General features: G+C 33.5%; 1 protein-coding gene across 1 annotated transcript; it reads right to left on the reverse strand.

Moving 5' to 3' along the window:
- Nucleotides 1–6,135: 6,135 nt before the first annotated feature.
- Nucleotides 6,136–12,008, reverse strand: LOC134705091 (putative uncharacterized protein DDB_G0286901). Its single transcript, XM_063563859.1, has 2 exons — nucleotides 11,893–12,008; nucleotides 6,136–7,938 (listed from the first exon to the last, which is right to left on the reverse strand). Exon 2 carries the CDS (start codon nucleotides 7,907–7,909, stop codon nucleotides 6,314–6,316), a length of 1,596 nt encoding a protein of 531 aa, XP_063419929.1. The 5' UTR covers nucleotides 7,910–7,938; nucleotides 11,893–12,008; the 3' UTR covers nucleotides 6,136–6,313.
- Between the last annotated feature and the right edge of the window lie 5,411 nt (nucleotides 12,009–17,419).

Consider the following 17,419-nt stretch of genomic DNA (forward strand, 5'->3'; position numbering starts at 1 on the left):
ATCGTGTATGATATAGTATAGATATGTTGGTTTAAAGTTAAGGAAATTTATTAAGAATGCCCGACTTAAGTGATCCTAACGTAATATATGACCAAAAAAAAGTAGTAATAGTATAAAACAAAAGTCACGTGTAGGTATGACTTTTTTCATGGTGTTGGCATCACTGACAACATGTGTGAGAGTTATTTTTATACAAACTTCACCATAATCAAATAAAACCTAATATAGGAGGAACGGTAATACTTTGTGAACCGTGGTGACAATTACACAATTGTTCGACTCTTTAAACAAAAACTTTAAACCTAACTTCACACACTTTTGTATTCATAAATATGTATACATATATATGATTATGCATGACGACCGTTATTGGATACTATATAGTGTTTTACTGTCTCTTTCAATGCAGTTAATACATCTTTCTCAAAATATCTCTTAACATTTTCACCTATTTATAAAAATATTATATACATTTTATTTAACTATACCATATTCATCCTTTAACCTTTATATATCTGTTCAGTAAATGTTATATACCACCCTCCTCATCATAGTGTTTATATTGGCTCGGGTAAGGTAGATGGGCAACTTAATTTCTGAAAGTGAATAGTTAGTATCTGGTCCTTTTATGACCAGTTAACTAGCTTAATCATATATGCATATGTGCATTTTTTACTCTTAGTCACAATTGCTTACTTTTTAAATCCTTGCTTAGTTTTTAAATCCATAAATCTCCTTTCAAGAAAAGAGTTCGTATCTACAATATTTTTATATACACTTTATGTTTTCATAATATGTTATATAAGCTCAAAACTTATGTCCATGTTTTCTTCAAGCAACACAACTAGATACAATGAGGTTCGATATACACGTCTTTTGATTAATTTGATTTGTCATATCATGATCCTTTTACTTTCTCTGCGATATTTAACTCATGCTGTTTAAAATTTAGGAAATCCTGCCTAAAATGACCACTCTGATAACAATAAAAAAAAAATTAAATAAACAACAATGTAAACAACTTACCTTTCGAATATTTTAGTTTAAAAGGTAAATGTGCATTGCTTAATTAACCAGAACTGTTCAATTAATCTTCATCTGTTAATAACGTGAGGTAAAACGTACATTTATGTCACGGTTTTTGGGGGGTTGGTTTCTTTTCAATTGTTTTCTGACGTAGTTAAACAGCGTAAGCATCTGTCCGCATCAAGAACTTGTGATAAACGTTTGCATACGAGCAATGCATGTTTTCTTTGTAATTGCTTTTCAGTAAATATGTTCAATTAGGTGATTGAAATAACCCTGTTTTTGACAACAATGGTATAATTCTCTTTCCATATAAAAATACCGAGATGTGGTTTGACTGCAAATGAGCCACTTAACCCGAAACATCCAAAGTACGAGGGTGTTAACACTGTTGTTCACAGAAATTACTTCAATAATGAGTAAAACTCAAACAATTTTTTTAAGTCAAAAAAGGCTCAGAAACACTAATTGTGAACCAATTCAAAAGGGAAGACCTACCTCAGATGTGATTTGCAAAACCTTCGGAATGGTTGCTTTAACCTACTCTTAATCTTCGTACTTTATCTAGCCTTTCAACTTTTGTTATTCGGCTCTACTGATGAGTCTTTTTTAAAAGAAACAAAAGAAACGCGCGTCTTGCGAACTTAATTTTGAGACTAATATCTCTGCTAAGTTTATTTACAACCTTTTGATCCATGTCACTGCTAGTAAAGGTTTCATCCTCTAGAGTATCATAACCCTATCAATTGGCACGTCTGTTTATCATTTCTATGGTCATTATTAGAAAGTAACATTTTACAACACAGGTTTTCTACTCAAGGAAAAAATTATTTGTCCAATAATATTGGCATTTTGGCTTCTCCGTGATCTTCAACTTCGCAACTTTTTACCTTATTAGCTTTATCTATTCGACTTTACGGATGAGTCTTTTGTAGGCCAAATGTGTGTCTTGCACACCAAATTTTTCGCCTTGTATCTAACGACATTATATACAACAACTCTCTATCCCACTGCTGGTGGTGGCTTCCTTTGATTATCGAGAATAACACCACCATAGTAGTCATCACTTCTGTGTTGACATAGATTATCATCGGTATTGTCATAATTATATATTATCTGTTTACAAAATTTTAGTTTTTCGAAAAAATAAACATCTATGACTTAAGGAAAAGATATAATCTTAGCTGTATTTGACAGAACCTTTTGGAAATAAAGGCAACAGTAGTATAATGCTGTTCAAACTCATGAATCCATGGACAAAAAATAAAATAGGGGTAACAAACTAAAACCGAGGAAAACGCATTAAATATATGAGGAGAACAGCGACACTACACTAAAATATAACACACAGAGAAATGGATCAAACATCACCCAAAATCTCACGGGAATAACAAATATAACATCAAAACCAAATACATGAATTTGGGATAGACAAGTACCGTGACACGTCTTATCGCAATGTGAATTTACACTAAAGAATAAGAGATTACAAACGACGCAACGTTAAAATGTAACACACAGAGAAACGAAGTTTGCTCTCTCAATGCGGATTGACAATTCTCGTCACTAAATGAGTAGTCTGTAGATGAAACGCACGTTTGGTGTATAGAATTGTAAGCCTAGTATCTTTGATGAGTGCATTTATAATAACTTGGTTCATGTCATTGCAATTAAAGGTTTCCTCGTTGAAGGTATTACCATTCCGGTAGTTAAAACATCTGTGTTCACATTATTTACCAGTGCTATGAACAGGATTATAAACTTACTGCCTACAAAACTTGGATTATTTTTTCGAAATGCGATTTTTTTTTACCACTGGAATAGTTTACCTTACCTGTAATAGGCAACACTTTTCGGATTTTTTGTTCAAAAATGCTATTCAACTTCCTACTTTATTTAAGTTGGCCTGTTAAATATTTATTTGAACGTCACTGATGAGACTTTTGTATACGACACACGCGTTATGTGTACTCGATTTTAAACCTGGTATCAATGAAGACTGACGAAATCTATGCTCGATATGATCCCTTTTTGGTAGGGTTCGCGTTACTCAGTCATAAGGTGGGGTTTTTTTGTGTTCTTTTTTTTTCCCCTAATTGTTTTGCTTTGTCAGTGTCAGTTTGTTTTCGGCAAGTCTGAATATCCCTTTGGTTTATCTTGACTTGATTTTGCAACATCTATTCTAGGCTTCTGTGTGTGATCTGTTGGAGGGCTACATGTATGACACTATCCATTGTACCCTTACATTTGCCAGTGCCATTCCAAATTTCCCACCCTTCTGTTTGTTCGAACCCCTATCACAAGACGTACTCATTGTATGATATTTTTTTTTCTCGTAAGGAAATGCATGAAATAGTTGCCACTTGACTTTGAGCAAACAACAACCATTCCATTTATGAATTAATCAAAGGCTGGAAACTTGTACCAAAATACAAGACCCTGATTTCTAGATTGACAACGTATTTGTTACGTTCGGAGGACGTGTTTGTAAATAGACTGTCGGCATTCCAATGGGAAGCAATTTTGACCCTCTTCTTGTCCGACGTCTTGTTTCTTTATTATTATGAGGCTGACTTCATATAGAAACTTCTGAGGAAGAAAGATGAGAAGTTAGCAATATCCTTTTACTTTACTTTCCGCTATATAGATGATGTTCTCTCACTAAATAATTCAAAATTTGATGACTATGTTGAATGCATCTATCCAATCGAACTAGAGATAAAGGATACAACAGATACAGTTAAGTCGTCCTCATATCTTTACTTACAACTAGAAATTGACAATGAGGATCGGTTGAAAACAAAACTTTACTACAAAAGAGATGATTTCAGCTTTCCAATTGTGAACTTTCCATTTCTAAGTAGCAACATTCAAGCAGCACCTGCATACGGTGTATATATCTCCCAATTGATACGATATTCCCGTGCTTGTATTTCCTATCATGCTTTTCTTGATAGAGGGTTGCTGCTCACAAGGAAGCTATTAAACCAAGAGTTCCAAATGGTGAAGTTGAAATCATCCCTTCGTAAATTGTACGGACGCTATCACGAGTTGGTTAACCGTTATGGAATATTCGTTTCACAGAAGATATCAGATGTGTTCCTTATGTCGTAACTACAACCCTTTTCCTTTCATGAATGTGACCTACCGAATTAGACAATTTACTAGATTTGTTTTAACATGAGCAACACGACGGGTGCCACATGTGAAACAAAGATCACCCCCAGTTTTTGGTTGGTTTCGTGTTGCTTATTCTTTAGTTTTCTATGCTGTGTTATGTGTACTATTGTTTTTTGTTTATCTTTATCATTTTTAGCCATGGCGTTGTCAGTTTGTTTTAGATTTATGAGTTCGACTGTCCCTCTGGTATCTTTCGTGCCTCTTTTATGTTGTTATGTACTAGTAGTCATATATAGTTATAATGATTTAATGCATTTAGCTTGGCGTTGTTTAATAAAATGCTCTATAATACTTATAGCAAACATAAGCATAAGCAACACATTTATTTAGATATAGGAAGATGTGGTGTGAGTGCCAATGAGACAACTCTCCATCCAAAAAACAATTTATAAAAGTAAACCATTATAGGTCAATATACGGCCTTCCACACTGAGTCTTGGCTCACACCGAACAACAAGCTTTAAAGGGCCCCAAATCAAGGAAGATTAAATTTGATTAAAGGAATTGGTAAAATTTAGCTACAGACTAAATGTTTTCAGTTGAAAGTATAGCCGTAACTCTATCTTTTTGCGGATTATATATTATAAAAGAGGGACAAACTCATAATTGAAAATAAACTGAAAATGCCATGGCTGAAAAGGAAACAGACTAACAGACAAATGATAGTACACAAAACACTACAATAAAAAAAATAGACTAAGCAACATGAACCACTTCAGAAACTGGCAGTGGTCTCATGTGCTCAGGAAGAGTACGCAGATCTTGCTTCACATGTGGCACCCTTCGTGTTGCTCATGCCAGTACCAATCCGGTAATAAGTCTAATTCGGTAGGTCACATTCGTAAAACAGGAGCGGGATTGTAGTTACGACAAAAAGAACATATCCACTATCTGTGAAACGGATATTTCATAACGGTTAACCAACATGTGATGACGCCAATACAATTTACGAAGGGTTGATTTCAATATTATATAGTATACAAGAGTGCTCTCTCTACAAGTGTTTTCTATAAAGTGTATTATATATCAACAATACAATTGTAACTGTAATTTCTAAAATGGATTCTTTTGTATTTCCACAAATTTTATCTTTTTTGTTGTAATATGTTCCGACCATGTAAAGCTTTCTTTATAAATGATTTTTAAATAATGAGATGTAACATGGTCATCATTATGTTAAATATTCATCATATAGAAAACGACGAGGTTGTAAACATTTATTGGAAACTGTAAGACCTTCAACAATGAGCAAAATGAACAAAACCATTATCATGTAGAAAGCTATAAAAGGACATGTCATAACACAACGTGAAACAAATTAAAGGGAGACCCATAGGCTTGATTTAAGCTTAAAACAACGAACGAAAAAAAAAGTCAGACAGTAATCAACAATTATCACACAATGAAATTAAAGACAATGTATGTGAAACCATGACTTCAATTGAAAGTACTAGTACTCGTCCTTATTATTTTTTAAACCAAACAAACAAAAACATGATTATATGTTAAAATATACGAAACAGATAAAGATTATCATACTAAGCAGCAAGATGTTACTAGTCAAAAGTAGCGTATTTACTATCTGATTAGACAACACAAAATAATTTTATTAAGAAATACATACATTCGATACGAAATAACCGATCATTTTTAATCAACTGGCGATTGAGGAATTCGAAATATTCGGGAAACATGTTTATTCTACGTAATTTTCCTTTCATAATTTTAGTAGTAGTAAAGTAATAAACCATTACTCATATAAAAGGAAACATGTCAAATTAATTTCAAAACAAAAATACATTTTTGTTAACAATTTCCCCCTACTAATCTAAAAGGAGAACTTAGTGTTTATTAAACTGCATTTACCAACAAATATTTCCCTCGAAGCAGAATTGTATTTGGATTTCACAAACGAATTATAAATCGGTATCAGTTCTTCTCTTAGAATTTACCTTTAATATCATACTTGTAGCAAAAAGACATCCTGTATTGGTATAACAATATCCAAGTATTTTGATTACTTGCACATTGTAAAATCCAGCTGTCTGTTGATTATTTGCACACCATAATATCCATATGGCTTTTGATGTACTATAACGAAACTTTCCTAGAGAAAGAACGGCGGTCCTCCAAATCGGTTAAAAGGACCCGGTGGTCCTCTTTGGTGAAGAAACGGAAAATTTGGCCTAGGAAAATTCATTTGTCTTCTTAACCATGGTGGAAATTGATCAGGACCTCCTTGAAAAGGTGGAGGCCTGGTTGGAACTGACGTACTGTCGCGAATAAACTGAGCAAACTGTCTTTGCATACCTGGTCTCTCGGATGCCATTCTTTCGGCTATCAGTCGTCTTTGAAGATTCAATCTGTTTGCGACAACTTGCTGATGTGTAAGTCCGGGTGTATCTGCTGTGTTGCGTGTATTTGTGACTAACAGTCGGTTTGCAATGATTCTATTTAAGTTTTGTCTTTGAGACTCTGGAACAATTCTGTTGTTATTCATATTGTTAGGATTGTTCGACGTTGTTCGTTGTTGCTGTCTTTGGTTTGCCAAAAATACTGGATTTGCCATGTTCCGTCCTGCGTGAGTTGACGGAACATTATTTGCTGCACTTGGAGGCTGATTATTATTTCGTGCTTGTGATGGCAACACATTTTGTCTTTGCCTTTGATTATTTACGGACAGTGTTCGTGCTGGACCTACAATGGTTTGACTTGGTTGTTGTGTTGCTGCTTGTCTTGGTTGTAATGCCTGTCTTGCGCCATTTTGGAAATTGTTTCTTGAAGTTATCGATCGAGTAGAATTTCTGGTCGAAAATCGCAAATCAGATCTATTTATTTGGTTGTTATTATTAAATCGGTTTATTCTTAATGTTCTGGTAGTAAAAAGTCCTGTATTTGGCCCCCGCCTTACATTATTAGTGTCTAATCTAGTATTGTTTAGAAGTACAAGTAATGTGTGTCTTGGTCTTTGTTCATTTCTCACCATATTCCGAGTATGGCTACCCCCTTCAAAGTTTTGGTTCATTGGTCGTGGTTGACGAGGCAAAGCCAAAACACGTTGGTTACCTTGACTATTAAATGGTGATGCAATCCTGATAGGTTGTCGCATATTTGACGCAGTTGGCTGTTGTCCTTGCATTTGTCTAACTCGCATCCTTATTTGTTCAGCAAGATCTGTTTGTCCAGCTGGTATGTTTACAATCGACGAAGTTTGGCTTCTTACTCCTGTTCCAGAAAGATCCTTTAACAAACCTCCGAAAAGTAGTTCATGTTCTAACTTTGCATTTTGAGCAATATCATTAAAATTTATAGTTCCGTCATTTGTATTGAGTTGAATATCACCTGAGCCGCTCCTTATTCTTACAGAATTAGGTTGAACATTCACCGATTGAGATTCATCTGAGTCCAGATCATTATCCTCAAATAATCCTTCTAAAAATTCATCTAATCCGGCACTGGGATCATCAAACGCTATAATATCAGAGTCAAGTTCATTGTTTTCAGCTTGTTGGTTTCCAACGTTAGCTTCCACATTGATCGGCCATGGATTTCTCTGTAAAGCCTGCCTAGCAGCATTCTGTGGAAATACTGGATGACCATTCCTGAATCTCTGCCATTGAGAAACTCCTTGACGAAAAGGGAACTGGCAAACAACGAAACTTGCCATTAATGTCAATACTGACCATGTCAGAATGTTAACCATTTCCTCTGTTTAAGGATCTCAAGCTATGTCTGAAAATAAACCAGCGAAATAACCAGATTTATTTTGATGAAAAGCTACAGTTTGTGGTGATCAATCTTACAGTTTATTATTTAACGACATGAAAAGAATTAATTTCATTATGTATTTCAAACCGCAGCAAATAATTACAATTTTAAGTGAAAAAGTTAAAATTTGATACATCATGTACAATTTGTTATTTTCAATAACGATTTGACAGTTGACTTGTCAGATGTAGGTCATTTTTAGAATATGATTGTCTTCTCTGTAACTAATGTTAACTCAGTTGCATAGATTTGGTATACTGTTCAAAATTACGGTTAAATTACATGTAAATGAAACAGCAACACAACAGAATGATATGAATCTGATAATTTAGTAAAATTATAATGAGTTTGGAAAGTTTTGTTCTTTTTTTTTTTGCAGCAAAAAATTTGCATACAATTTCAGAACTATTTCCTGGTTTGCAAATTTATCGTTTGTCTTATGTGTATAGAATAGACAACTAAAGTTTCCTGTATACTTGCTTCTATATAAAATAATAAAAGATGCGGTGCGATTGCCAATGAGACAAATACCCACTTAAGAATAAAGAATATGAATGAAATAACTAGAGATAAGTCACGATAAGACTTTCAGCAATGAGCTTAACACATATTATATACATGTAGTATAGAAAATATGAATATCGAAACGATTTTTTGGGATTTTCTTTCATGAGGAACGCTCGAAACCGAATATTTGAAAGTCAATGATGTTTAAGGACCGAAACTGTTTAATTGCTATAAAGTGCTCTAACTTGGCCAAACGTGAACATATTCAAAACAAGAAATAATCGACCTGAAGTAACACTGATTTACTTGCAACAGGCGCATGATAACTGTGGCGGGGTTAAACATGTTTGAAAGAGCTCAATTACCCCCTAAACAGCGGACAGTGGTGTAACAGCGCAACAAATCAAAAATCAGATCGGCACGAGAAGTAGAAAAAAGATATAACAAAAGACATAAACAAAAAATACCGATCTAAGATAATAATGCAGCTACTGAAAAAGTAAAATCACAAAAAAATCAATCGGAAAGTCCCTAATCAAATGGCAAAATCAAATAACAAAACATATCAAACGAATGGATAACAACTGTAATATTCCTGACTTGGTACAGGCATTTTCAAAAGATAGATTCTAAGACAAATCTAACTCCGAGCCTAAAATGTCATACAGTGCACATCAAACATATTTTTTTTTTTTAATTCTTTGAATACGCCATATTTCTTTTTACTGTTAGTGTTCACGCCAAGTTATTTCATATAAATGAAGTTAATGTCAAAAGTTAGGAATAAAAAAACACACTAACGGTCACATTGCAGAAGATTATACCATGTATGATCACGGCTTGTAAATATAAAAAGTATTTCGCTAAAATTCAGTCGAAAATCTCGACAATGCTTGCTTTTCGTCCGGGTTTTAAAGCCCATACTAATAAACTGGATATTTTCTTACAATGAATATATATATTATATATACTCTTCTTGCCCAGAATGAATAACCAAATAAAAAAGTAAAACTTTATCCATTCGTCGTATTGTCATCAAGTGATCTGGGATTTTCTATTCTCTCTCCATTTTCTCCAACAACCCTTGTCAAAGACCTTTTTGCTTGAAGTGTAGGTTAGACATTTATTATTCTTCAATCTTTTTCGATTTGTGTATTGTGTTTTTTTGTGTTGTGTTTTTCTTTTTTCTTTATATTTCGTTGTTTTACCAAAGATCAGGTAGTAGTATTTGTTCTTGTATGATTCAGTGTCATTTAAATCTTATATGATCATAGTTCAAAATACCTATAAGAAACAACTTTAATTCTCCTTTCAAATATATTACACTTAAGCTAGTCAAGAAAAATAAGTGTAACTGCACATTGGTTCTATAAAATTTCTCAACAAGTACAGCAATGTAATTAAAGTTGTGATACAATGTAGGATTGCCAATAAGACCATTTTCCAATGGAGACAAAATAACGTAGAAGGGTGTCGTATGCCCTTTTATAGCGAAAAAAAGCATACCGCATTGCATTCTTTAAATATTCACGAAAAGACAAATGTAACACAATTTTGAGGAATAAACTAAAGGCCTGGTGTATAAACAAAACAATTAACGAAAAACAATTATGGTAAACGACAAAAAACGACAATCACTGGCTTCTGACTCGGGACAGGCACATAAAAAATGTTTCCGGTCATCCATGTCCATTTATTATTACCAACTGTTTTACACAACAGACTACATAGATTCATTATATAACTTGCTGATTCGTAGTGCTCCATATACGAACACATTTATTTCGGTTCGCATCTATGTCCTTCTGATCTTTGTCCCTTAAAACAAGCTTGCTTTATATATAGTGTCCGATTGAAAGCGATTTATGTTTTAATGAGATTTGGTTCTTTAAAGAAATTCAAACCCCCATGAATTTGTTTTTCCCTTCTAATATGATAAGCAGAAAAGACAATAACATAAGTCACATTTCATTATATTTTCTTATTCTCAAAAGTAATTGATAAACAAGAAATACTTTTTACAAAAAAATGTATAGACTGTAGCCCGGATGCCAGTACACGTCAAATTCAAATGCCGAACACAAAGAAACTGCAGGACCTAACATACCGGATTTATCTATATTTACGATCACCAAACGGGTGGAATTAGTGGAACTGAAATTGATTTCCTTTCTAGAGCACATATGCTTACCCTCACGATGAAGTTCGTGGTGCTCAGTGTTTTAATATGTTTTTCGAATGTAAACTAAATTGTTCCCACTCCCTTTTTGGTCGGCGTGACGTCCAATCATGCATGCCTTTCCCCGTAAACAAACCGATGTATCCTCCCTCCCTTTCTGCGAGTAAAACCATTGCTTAATAGGTGCAACCCTTTGACTGTGGTGTTAGTATAAGTAAAAAGCCATGTCTTCTCAAATCAGACGCCTCGTATAAGGAGAGTGTCATGTTCTGTGCACTTAAATTTTAAGGGTTATTTCAGCAACGTCCTCGTTTTCGCGTGGCAGGGAAAGTTCATTGCCTTTATCCCATCGACCAATTTTTCAGAACCTATCAATTTACTGTTGATTTGTTCTCGTTCTGACACATTATTATTTGCCTCTACAGTTCGTGTACCATACATATCTCAGAAGAGGGGAAACGGAGGAGATACATTAATTAGTGTATTTGAATAATAATTAAATTTTATATAATATTCTACAACATTACAATGTATTCGTTTTCCTAGCACGATTCATTTAGTTCCAATATAAATTAATGTAATAAAGATTGAATGGTTTAATACATGCTTACAAATATGATTAATTATACGAAATTTTAAGTTTTAAAAATCAAATTCTTCAAATATTACAAGAAAAGTGATCATGAGGTGACTGCTAAATTCGAATTTAGAACTATAAGCGTGAATTTTAACATTTTCAAAGGGTTTTAATCAAAATGCTATAAGATGTAGAAGTATAGAAATAACACTTCCACATGAGTTATATAACGACTTCATACGCATTATGGTTTGTTTCTAAATACATTTTGATATGAACGTCACTGATGAGTCTTATGTAAACGAAACGCGTATCAAATTATAAGTCTGGCGTATCAAATTATATTAAGCCTAGTACCTTTGCTAACTATCATGTCACATTTTTTTTCTTTTTCAGACTTGTTTAGAATAAGCATCAATGCTATGTTGCGTTCATAAAATATCGATAGGCTTATTGTACTCAGTCTCAGAATTCAACCAATCAATGTACTGGATTTATTGTTTCAAGCACATATTTTGTGCTCAAGTACTGAGTAAAGTTGTATGGCCGAGAGCCCAGTAGAACGCAACGCAAAATAAAATATAGCAAATAAATGCTGAAGTTTAAATTTTACGTAGTAAACAGATTAACGCAATGTCTGAAGGCAAATGCTTACCTAACCAACTTCTTCAGAGCGACTTCATCATTTGGACAGATTTGGTGCAGATGGCTCTCGCTATTAAATTGTACCAACTAGTAAACGCCTTGACAGAAGCAATTTATCAATAACAAAATTTGCAATTAATTTTCTAAAGATGACAAATCATATTTCCGGCCAAAATAGTGAGTTGGCTTACAAAATACATCTTTAGTGTTGCAAGGTTAGTGGTTGTTTAATCATAAATTACATCAATTAAACAAAAACAAGATCGATATTTGAGGAAAGCAATGAAAATATCTTTAAATTACCATAAATTAATATTAAATTGTTTTTAAAAAAATAATTTAATCAAAATGAAATTATTTGTTTAGATTTCCAATTTATCAGGCAGTTTTTGGAGCATGTTGATCTTATTTAGAAAAATGTTTTAATCCTGTTATACTGTTCTATACTATAAGCAATTGATCATACCTTATGACACTTATTCCGGAAAGTAACACGTGCACTCATAAATCGGTTTGATTCTAATTTTTATTATTCTATGAGTGTTATCATTATTAATCATGGTTACATGAAAAATCGAGGTTATTCAAAAAGGTAAAAAGAGCCAACACAGTGTTTATATTTGACTGAAAAATGAGTCTAGAGACTGGGTATGCTAAGATTTTTTTTAACTTGTTTTGCTGTTCATTTGAAATACATATAATATTTCTATCTATCTATTATAGGTTTTTTTTAAATAAAGGCAATAAAGCAAAAATAGGAAAAAGAATCGTCATTAAGGTAGCACAATACAAAGATTTTTTAACTCCCAATCAGACAACTTTAAAGTGATGTAATTCATTTGATGCTATGAATAACAAAGAAGCTAAATTCATTCAAGTATGGACATCAAAATATGGCAACTAACTACATAGTAATTTATTTTGTAATAATAATGTCATAATGAAATTATCACAATTTGAAAGATTATTCTTCTTCTATCTTTTGGTACCTCCTTTATAAAATTTAAAGAAAGATGAGTGGAATAACATCAGTTTAAAGATGTCTGATTGGGGATGAAAAATCTTTGTATTGTGCTACCTTAAAGAGCAATAACTTCAATAAGTAGTAAACTTAGGCTGAATTTTTGAGTCATGTTTTTTTTTATAGATCTTGACTTGTTGATCATTTTAGCTTTCTTAGTATTTTCATTCTCTTTTTGTTAAGATATAAGACAAAAACGCAAAACATATTTTTTTTAGAAATTAGACAAAACTTGCATTTTACCCAAACGGTCTATGGTCGGGTTGTTGTCTCTTTGACACATTCCCCATTTCCATTCTCAATTTTATGTTTAGCCATGTCGGTAATGTAGAAGTAGATACCCTATAATGATTGTGGCTAGTAAGTTTAGTTGAATTGTGCACAGTACAGATGAGATGTTTGTACAAGTTAAAGAACGACGACGAACGCAAAGCGATGAGAAAAGATTACTATTGGCCTTTCGGTCAGGGAAGTAAAGAAAAGAAATAAGAAAATGACACCACACCCGTAATGGATTTTTATTTGATTTCATAAATGTAAGTTTGCATCCCTTAACGAGCTACACATAGGCGAAGTTAACTTAGTGTAGCCATCGTTGAGCAGCGGAATTTTACGTCAGGTTATACCGCTTTAGGTTAATTGCAAAAATGTTACTTAAAGCTTTATTCTATCACGTGACATGCATGTAACATTAAAAGATGCTTCCTTAAACTTAAATTTTCTACGTGTTTTTGAAAGGATTCCAAAAATAACAAATCTTATTTCGGGGAATTTTCGTTTTCTATAGAAATAAAAATCAACGAACATCAAAATATGTATATCATTCATAATTACCGTTAACTGTTTCTGTGTCTTCACTGTGGAAATCCATATGATAAATTGAACTATAAATTATATACAAATTATTACTAATACATAAGTATTTAAGTGATTTATATCCTTTCAATAATCAATGGTCCAATTTTGGGAATCCCATATTCATTTGATGACATTTAGATACAGCTTTCTTATATGATGTCAAAGCGTCAATTTTCTGTTTCATTTCCTTAACTTAACCTTTGGTATCAGCTAAACTACATATATGGGGGTTTTGACAATTATTAGATTTTAGTGTGAAAATACCGCTTTATTACTAAATAAATAAGTTAAAGATTATTTGGAGCAAAAAATCCCCTAACTGAATTAATAAAATATAAAATTAGTGAAATTTGTTAAAATTTGAATCTTTGTACTTCTATAAAACATTGTAAATAAACTTATCATAGATTCATCATAGATATCAGGATAAAAAAACATCTTAATTAAGTCACACGCGCGTTTCGTCTACAGACAAAAGATTCATCAGTGACGCTTGAATCTAAAAATGTTTGAAAGGCCAAAAAAGTACGAAGTTGAAGAGCATTGAGGACCAAAAATTCCTAAACGTTTTGCTTAATAATACAGCTATGGATAGACCGTTTATTCATTAAAGTTTCGAACTTTCAGAAGAGATAATTTGATGCACGACTTTCCCCAGAAAAATATAGATTCGTGTTTATCTACTATTAGAAGCGACAAAACTGCTTTTTGGTAGACGCTTGTCCTTAGAAATATTCCAACTGAAGGCAGTTTTGAAAAAAACTACACTCTGGAAGAGTTGATGAGCAACATCACGAAGGGTTGAAATTATTATGAAGAAAGGAATGGCGAAATATCTAATGGAATGGAAACCAATAAATAGAAGGCTGATTATGGCAAGACTAAAAGGAAACCAAGTTAACATGACTATACTGCAATGTAACGCGCCAACAAATGATTCCAGCGAGGAGAACAAAGACGCATTTTATGAATAACTTCAACATGAAACAGACAAAATCCCAAAAATGACATAAAAATAAACATGGGGAATATGAATGTCAAAGTTGGATCAAGTAACACCCACATTGAGAGATCTATCTGAAATCATGTATGGGTGAATATGAATGAGAATGGTGAACGACTAGCAGAACTATGTACCACTAACAAATATTTAATAGGAGGGGGAATATTTCTTCATCGAAACATTCATAAATTGACATAGTGCTTTCCTAATGAACGAGACAAGAACCAATTAGATCACATAATGATAAATGGAATGTGGAAACGATCCCGGATGGATGTTATAGTCAAAAGAGGAGTTAATGTTGGAAGTGATAGCAACGTAAGAAAAGAATATACAACCTTGATAAAATAAAATAAATTGATACAGACTTTTAGAAAACTTCTGATGTAGAAGACACAGAAACAGTTGGTGCTAATGGGGGGAAATCTCTCAGATATATACTAAAGGTGTAGAAGTATCTATTGGATTTAAACAAAAATAGAAACATAAAGATTGGAACACACCTTGAACATGGAACAATAATATTATAAGAAGAAATACAAAGAAGAAATTGAACGAGGCAAAATCACAACGTATTGAGGAAAGATACCAACACGGGTATAGCCAAATACACAGAAATGGGGAATGTGTCAAAGAGACAACAACCCGACCAAATGAAAAAACAACAGCAGAAGGTCACCAACAGGTCTTCAATGTAGCGAGAAATTCCCGCACCCGGAGGCGTCCTTCATCTGGCCCCTAAACAAATATATACTAGTTCAGTGATAATGAACGCCATACTAATTTCCAATTTGTACACAAGAAACTAAAATAAAATAATACAAGACTAACAAAGGTCAGAGGCTCCTGACTTGGGACAGGCGCAAAAATGCTGCGGGGTTAAACATGTTTGTGAGATATCAACCCTCCCCCTATACCTCTAACCAATGTAGAAAAGTAAACGCATAACAATACGCACATTAAAATTCAGTTCAAGAGAAGTCCAAGTCTGATGTCAGAAGATGTAACCAAAGAAAATGACAATAATACATAAATAACAACAGACTACTAGCAGTTAACTGACATGCCAGCTCCAGACTTCAATTAAACTGACTGAAAGATTATGATTTCATCATATGAACATCAGGCACAATCCTTCCTGTTAGGGGTTTAGTATCATACCATCATAACATATATGAGAAGAACATAACCCGTGTAATGCCAACAACTGTTTTTAGAATAAATGTGTTTAGTTCCGATGCAAAGAACATTCATGGGTAGTCTAGCTGAAAAGGCAGAAGAAGCAACTAACAATGGCAAACAAGGCAACCTATATCAAATCACCAAAATCATGTGTGGCAAAAACACAGCGTCGTCTAATATTCCTATAAAAGACAAGCTAGAGAATTTGTCAACATCTGAAAATGAACAAGAACAAAGATGGACAGAACATTTCAGTGATCTATTAAATAGACCAACTGCAGCATAATTCCCTTTTATAGCAGAAAATAACAACGAACTTGATATCAGCATAGAACCATCTGAAATACAGATGATAATATCTGCAATCAAAAGCCTCCAAAGTGGAAAATCACCTTGAAACGACAATCTGAATGCTGAACTGTTTAAAATAGACCAACGCTTATATGCCACCCTGCTTTACAACATCTTTAAAGACACCTGGAATACAGCACTGTCACAGATACCATACATCTGGAATAAAGACAAGTTATAATCAAAATACTAAAAAAGGGAGCACTTAATGATTGTAACAATTGTGGTGGCATTACACTACTTTCCAACCCAAGTAAGATCATGACAAAAACATAATAAGACGAATTGCAGGCTCCATTGATGATCTACTGCGAAACGAAGTTAACATTAAAAAATATCATAAAACAATTCATAGAATGGCAACGGCAGTTATATATAACTTGTGTCGACTTCAAGAAAGCGTTTGACAGCATCAACAGGGAAAGTCTTTGGAAAATACTGCGATCATATGGCATATTCCACAACATCGTATTAACCTCATAAAAGCATTCTATAGCAGATTCCGGTGCAGTAGTAAATACATTGATGTATACTTCCAGGTAAAAACAGGAGTAAGACAATGGTGTGTCATGACATCGACACTCTTTATCATAGTCATAGACTGGATAATAAGACAAACAACTGCTGATACACCAAGAGGCATAATATGGGGCACTTTCACCACTTTGGAAGACCTACATTTTGCTGATGACTTAGCATTATTGTCTCACACACACCAACATATTCAAGATAAGACCCTAGAACTACAAAAATATTCAGGACAGATGGGGCTGACAATCAACATAAAGAAAACTGAAGTCATGACACTCAACGTAAACAACCCAGGGACAGTATTGCTGGATGGAAAAACATTACCACATGTTGATACCTTCACATACCTTGGCAGCACTGTTAAGTCGAATGGTGGTGCAGAATCTGATATCAAAAGACGACTATCAAAGGCAAGGTCAGTTCTTTACAACCTGCAGGCTGTATAGAGATCTGATCAGTATACCATACGGATCAAAGTCAAACTTTACAGCAGCTGTGTCTTACCTGTATATTTGTATGGTTAAGAATGTTAGTTAATGACAATCACGATCAAAAGAAGCTGTCTGTATTCCATACCAAAGGTCTGAGAAG

Source organism: Mytilus trossulus, chromosome 2 (assembly GCF_036588685.1).
Source record: "Mytilus trossulus isolate FHL-02 chromosome 2, PNRI_Mtr1.1.1.hap1, whole genome shotgun sequence".
NCBI classification, from domain to species: domain Eukaryota; kingdom Metazoa; phylum Mollusca; class Bivalvia; order Mytilida; family Mytilidae; genus Mytilus; species Mytilus trossulus.

What these genes read in the sequence shown, in the direction of transcription:
- LOC134705091 (XM_063563859.1), bottom strand. Translation starts at nt 7,909, where the DNA reads ATGGTTAACATTCTGACATGGTCAGTATTGACATTAATGGCAAGTTTC.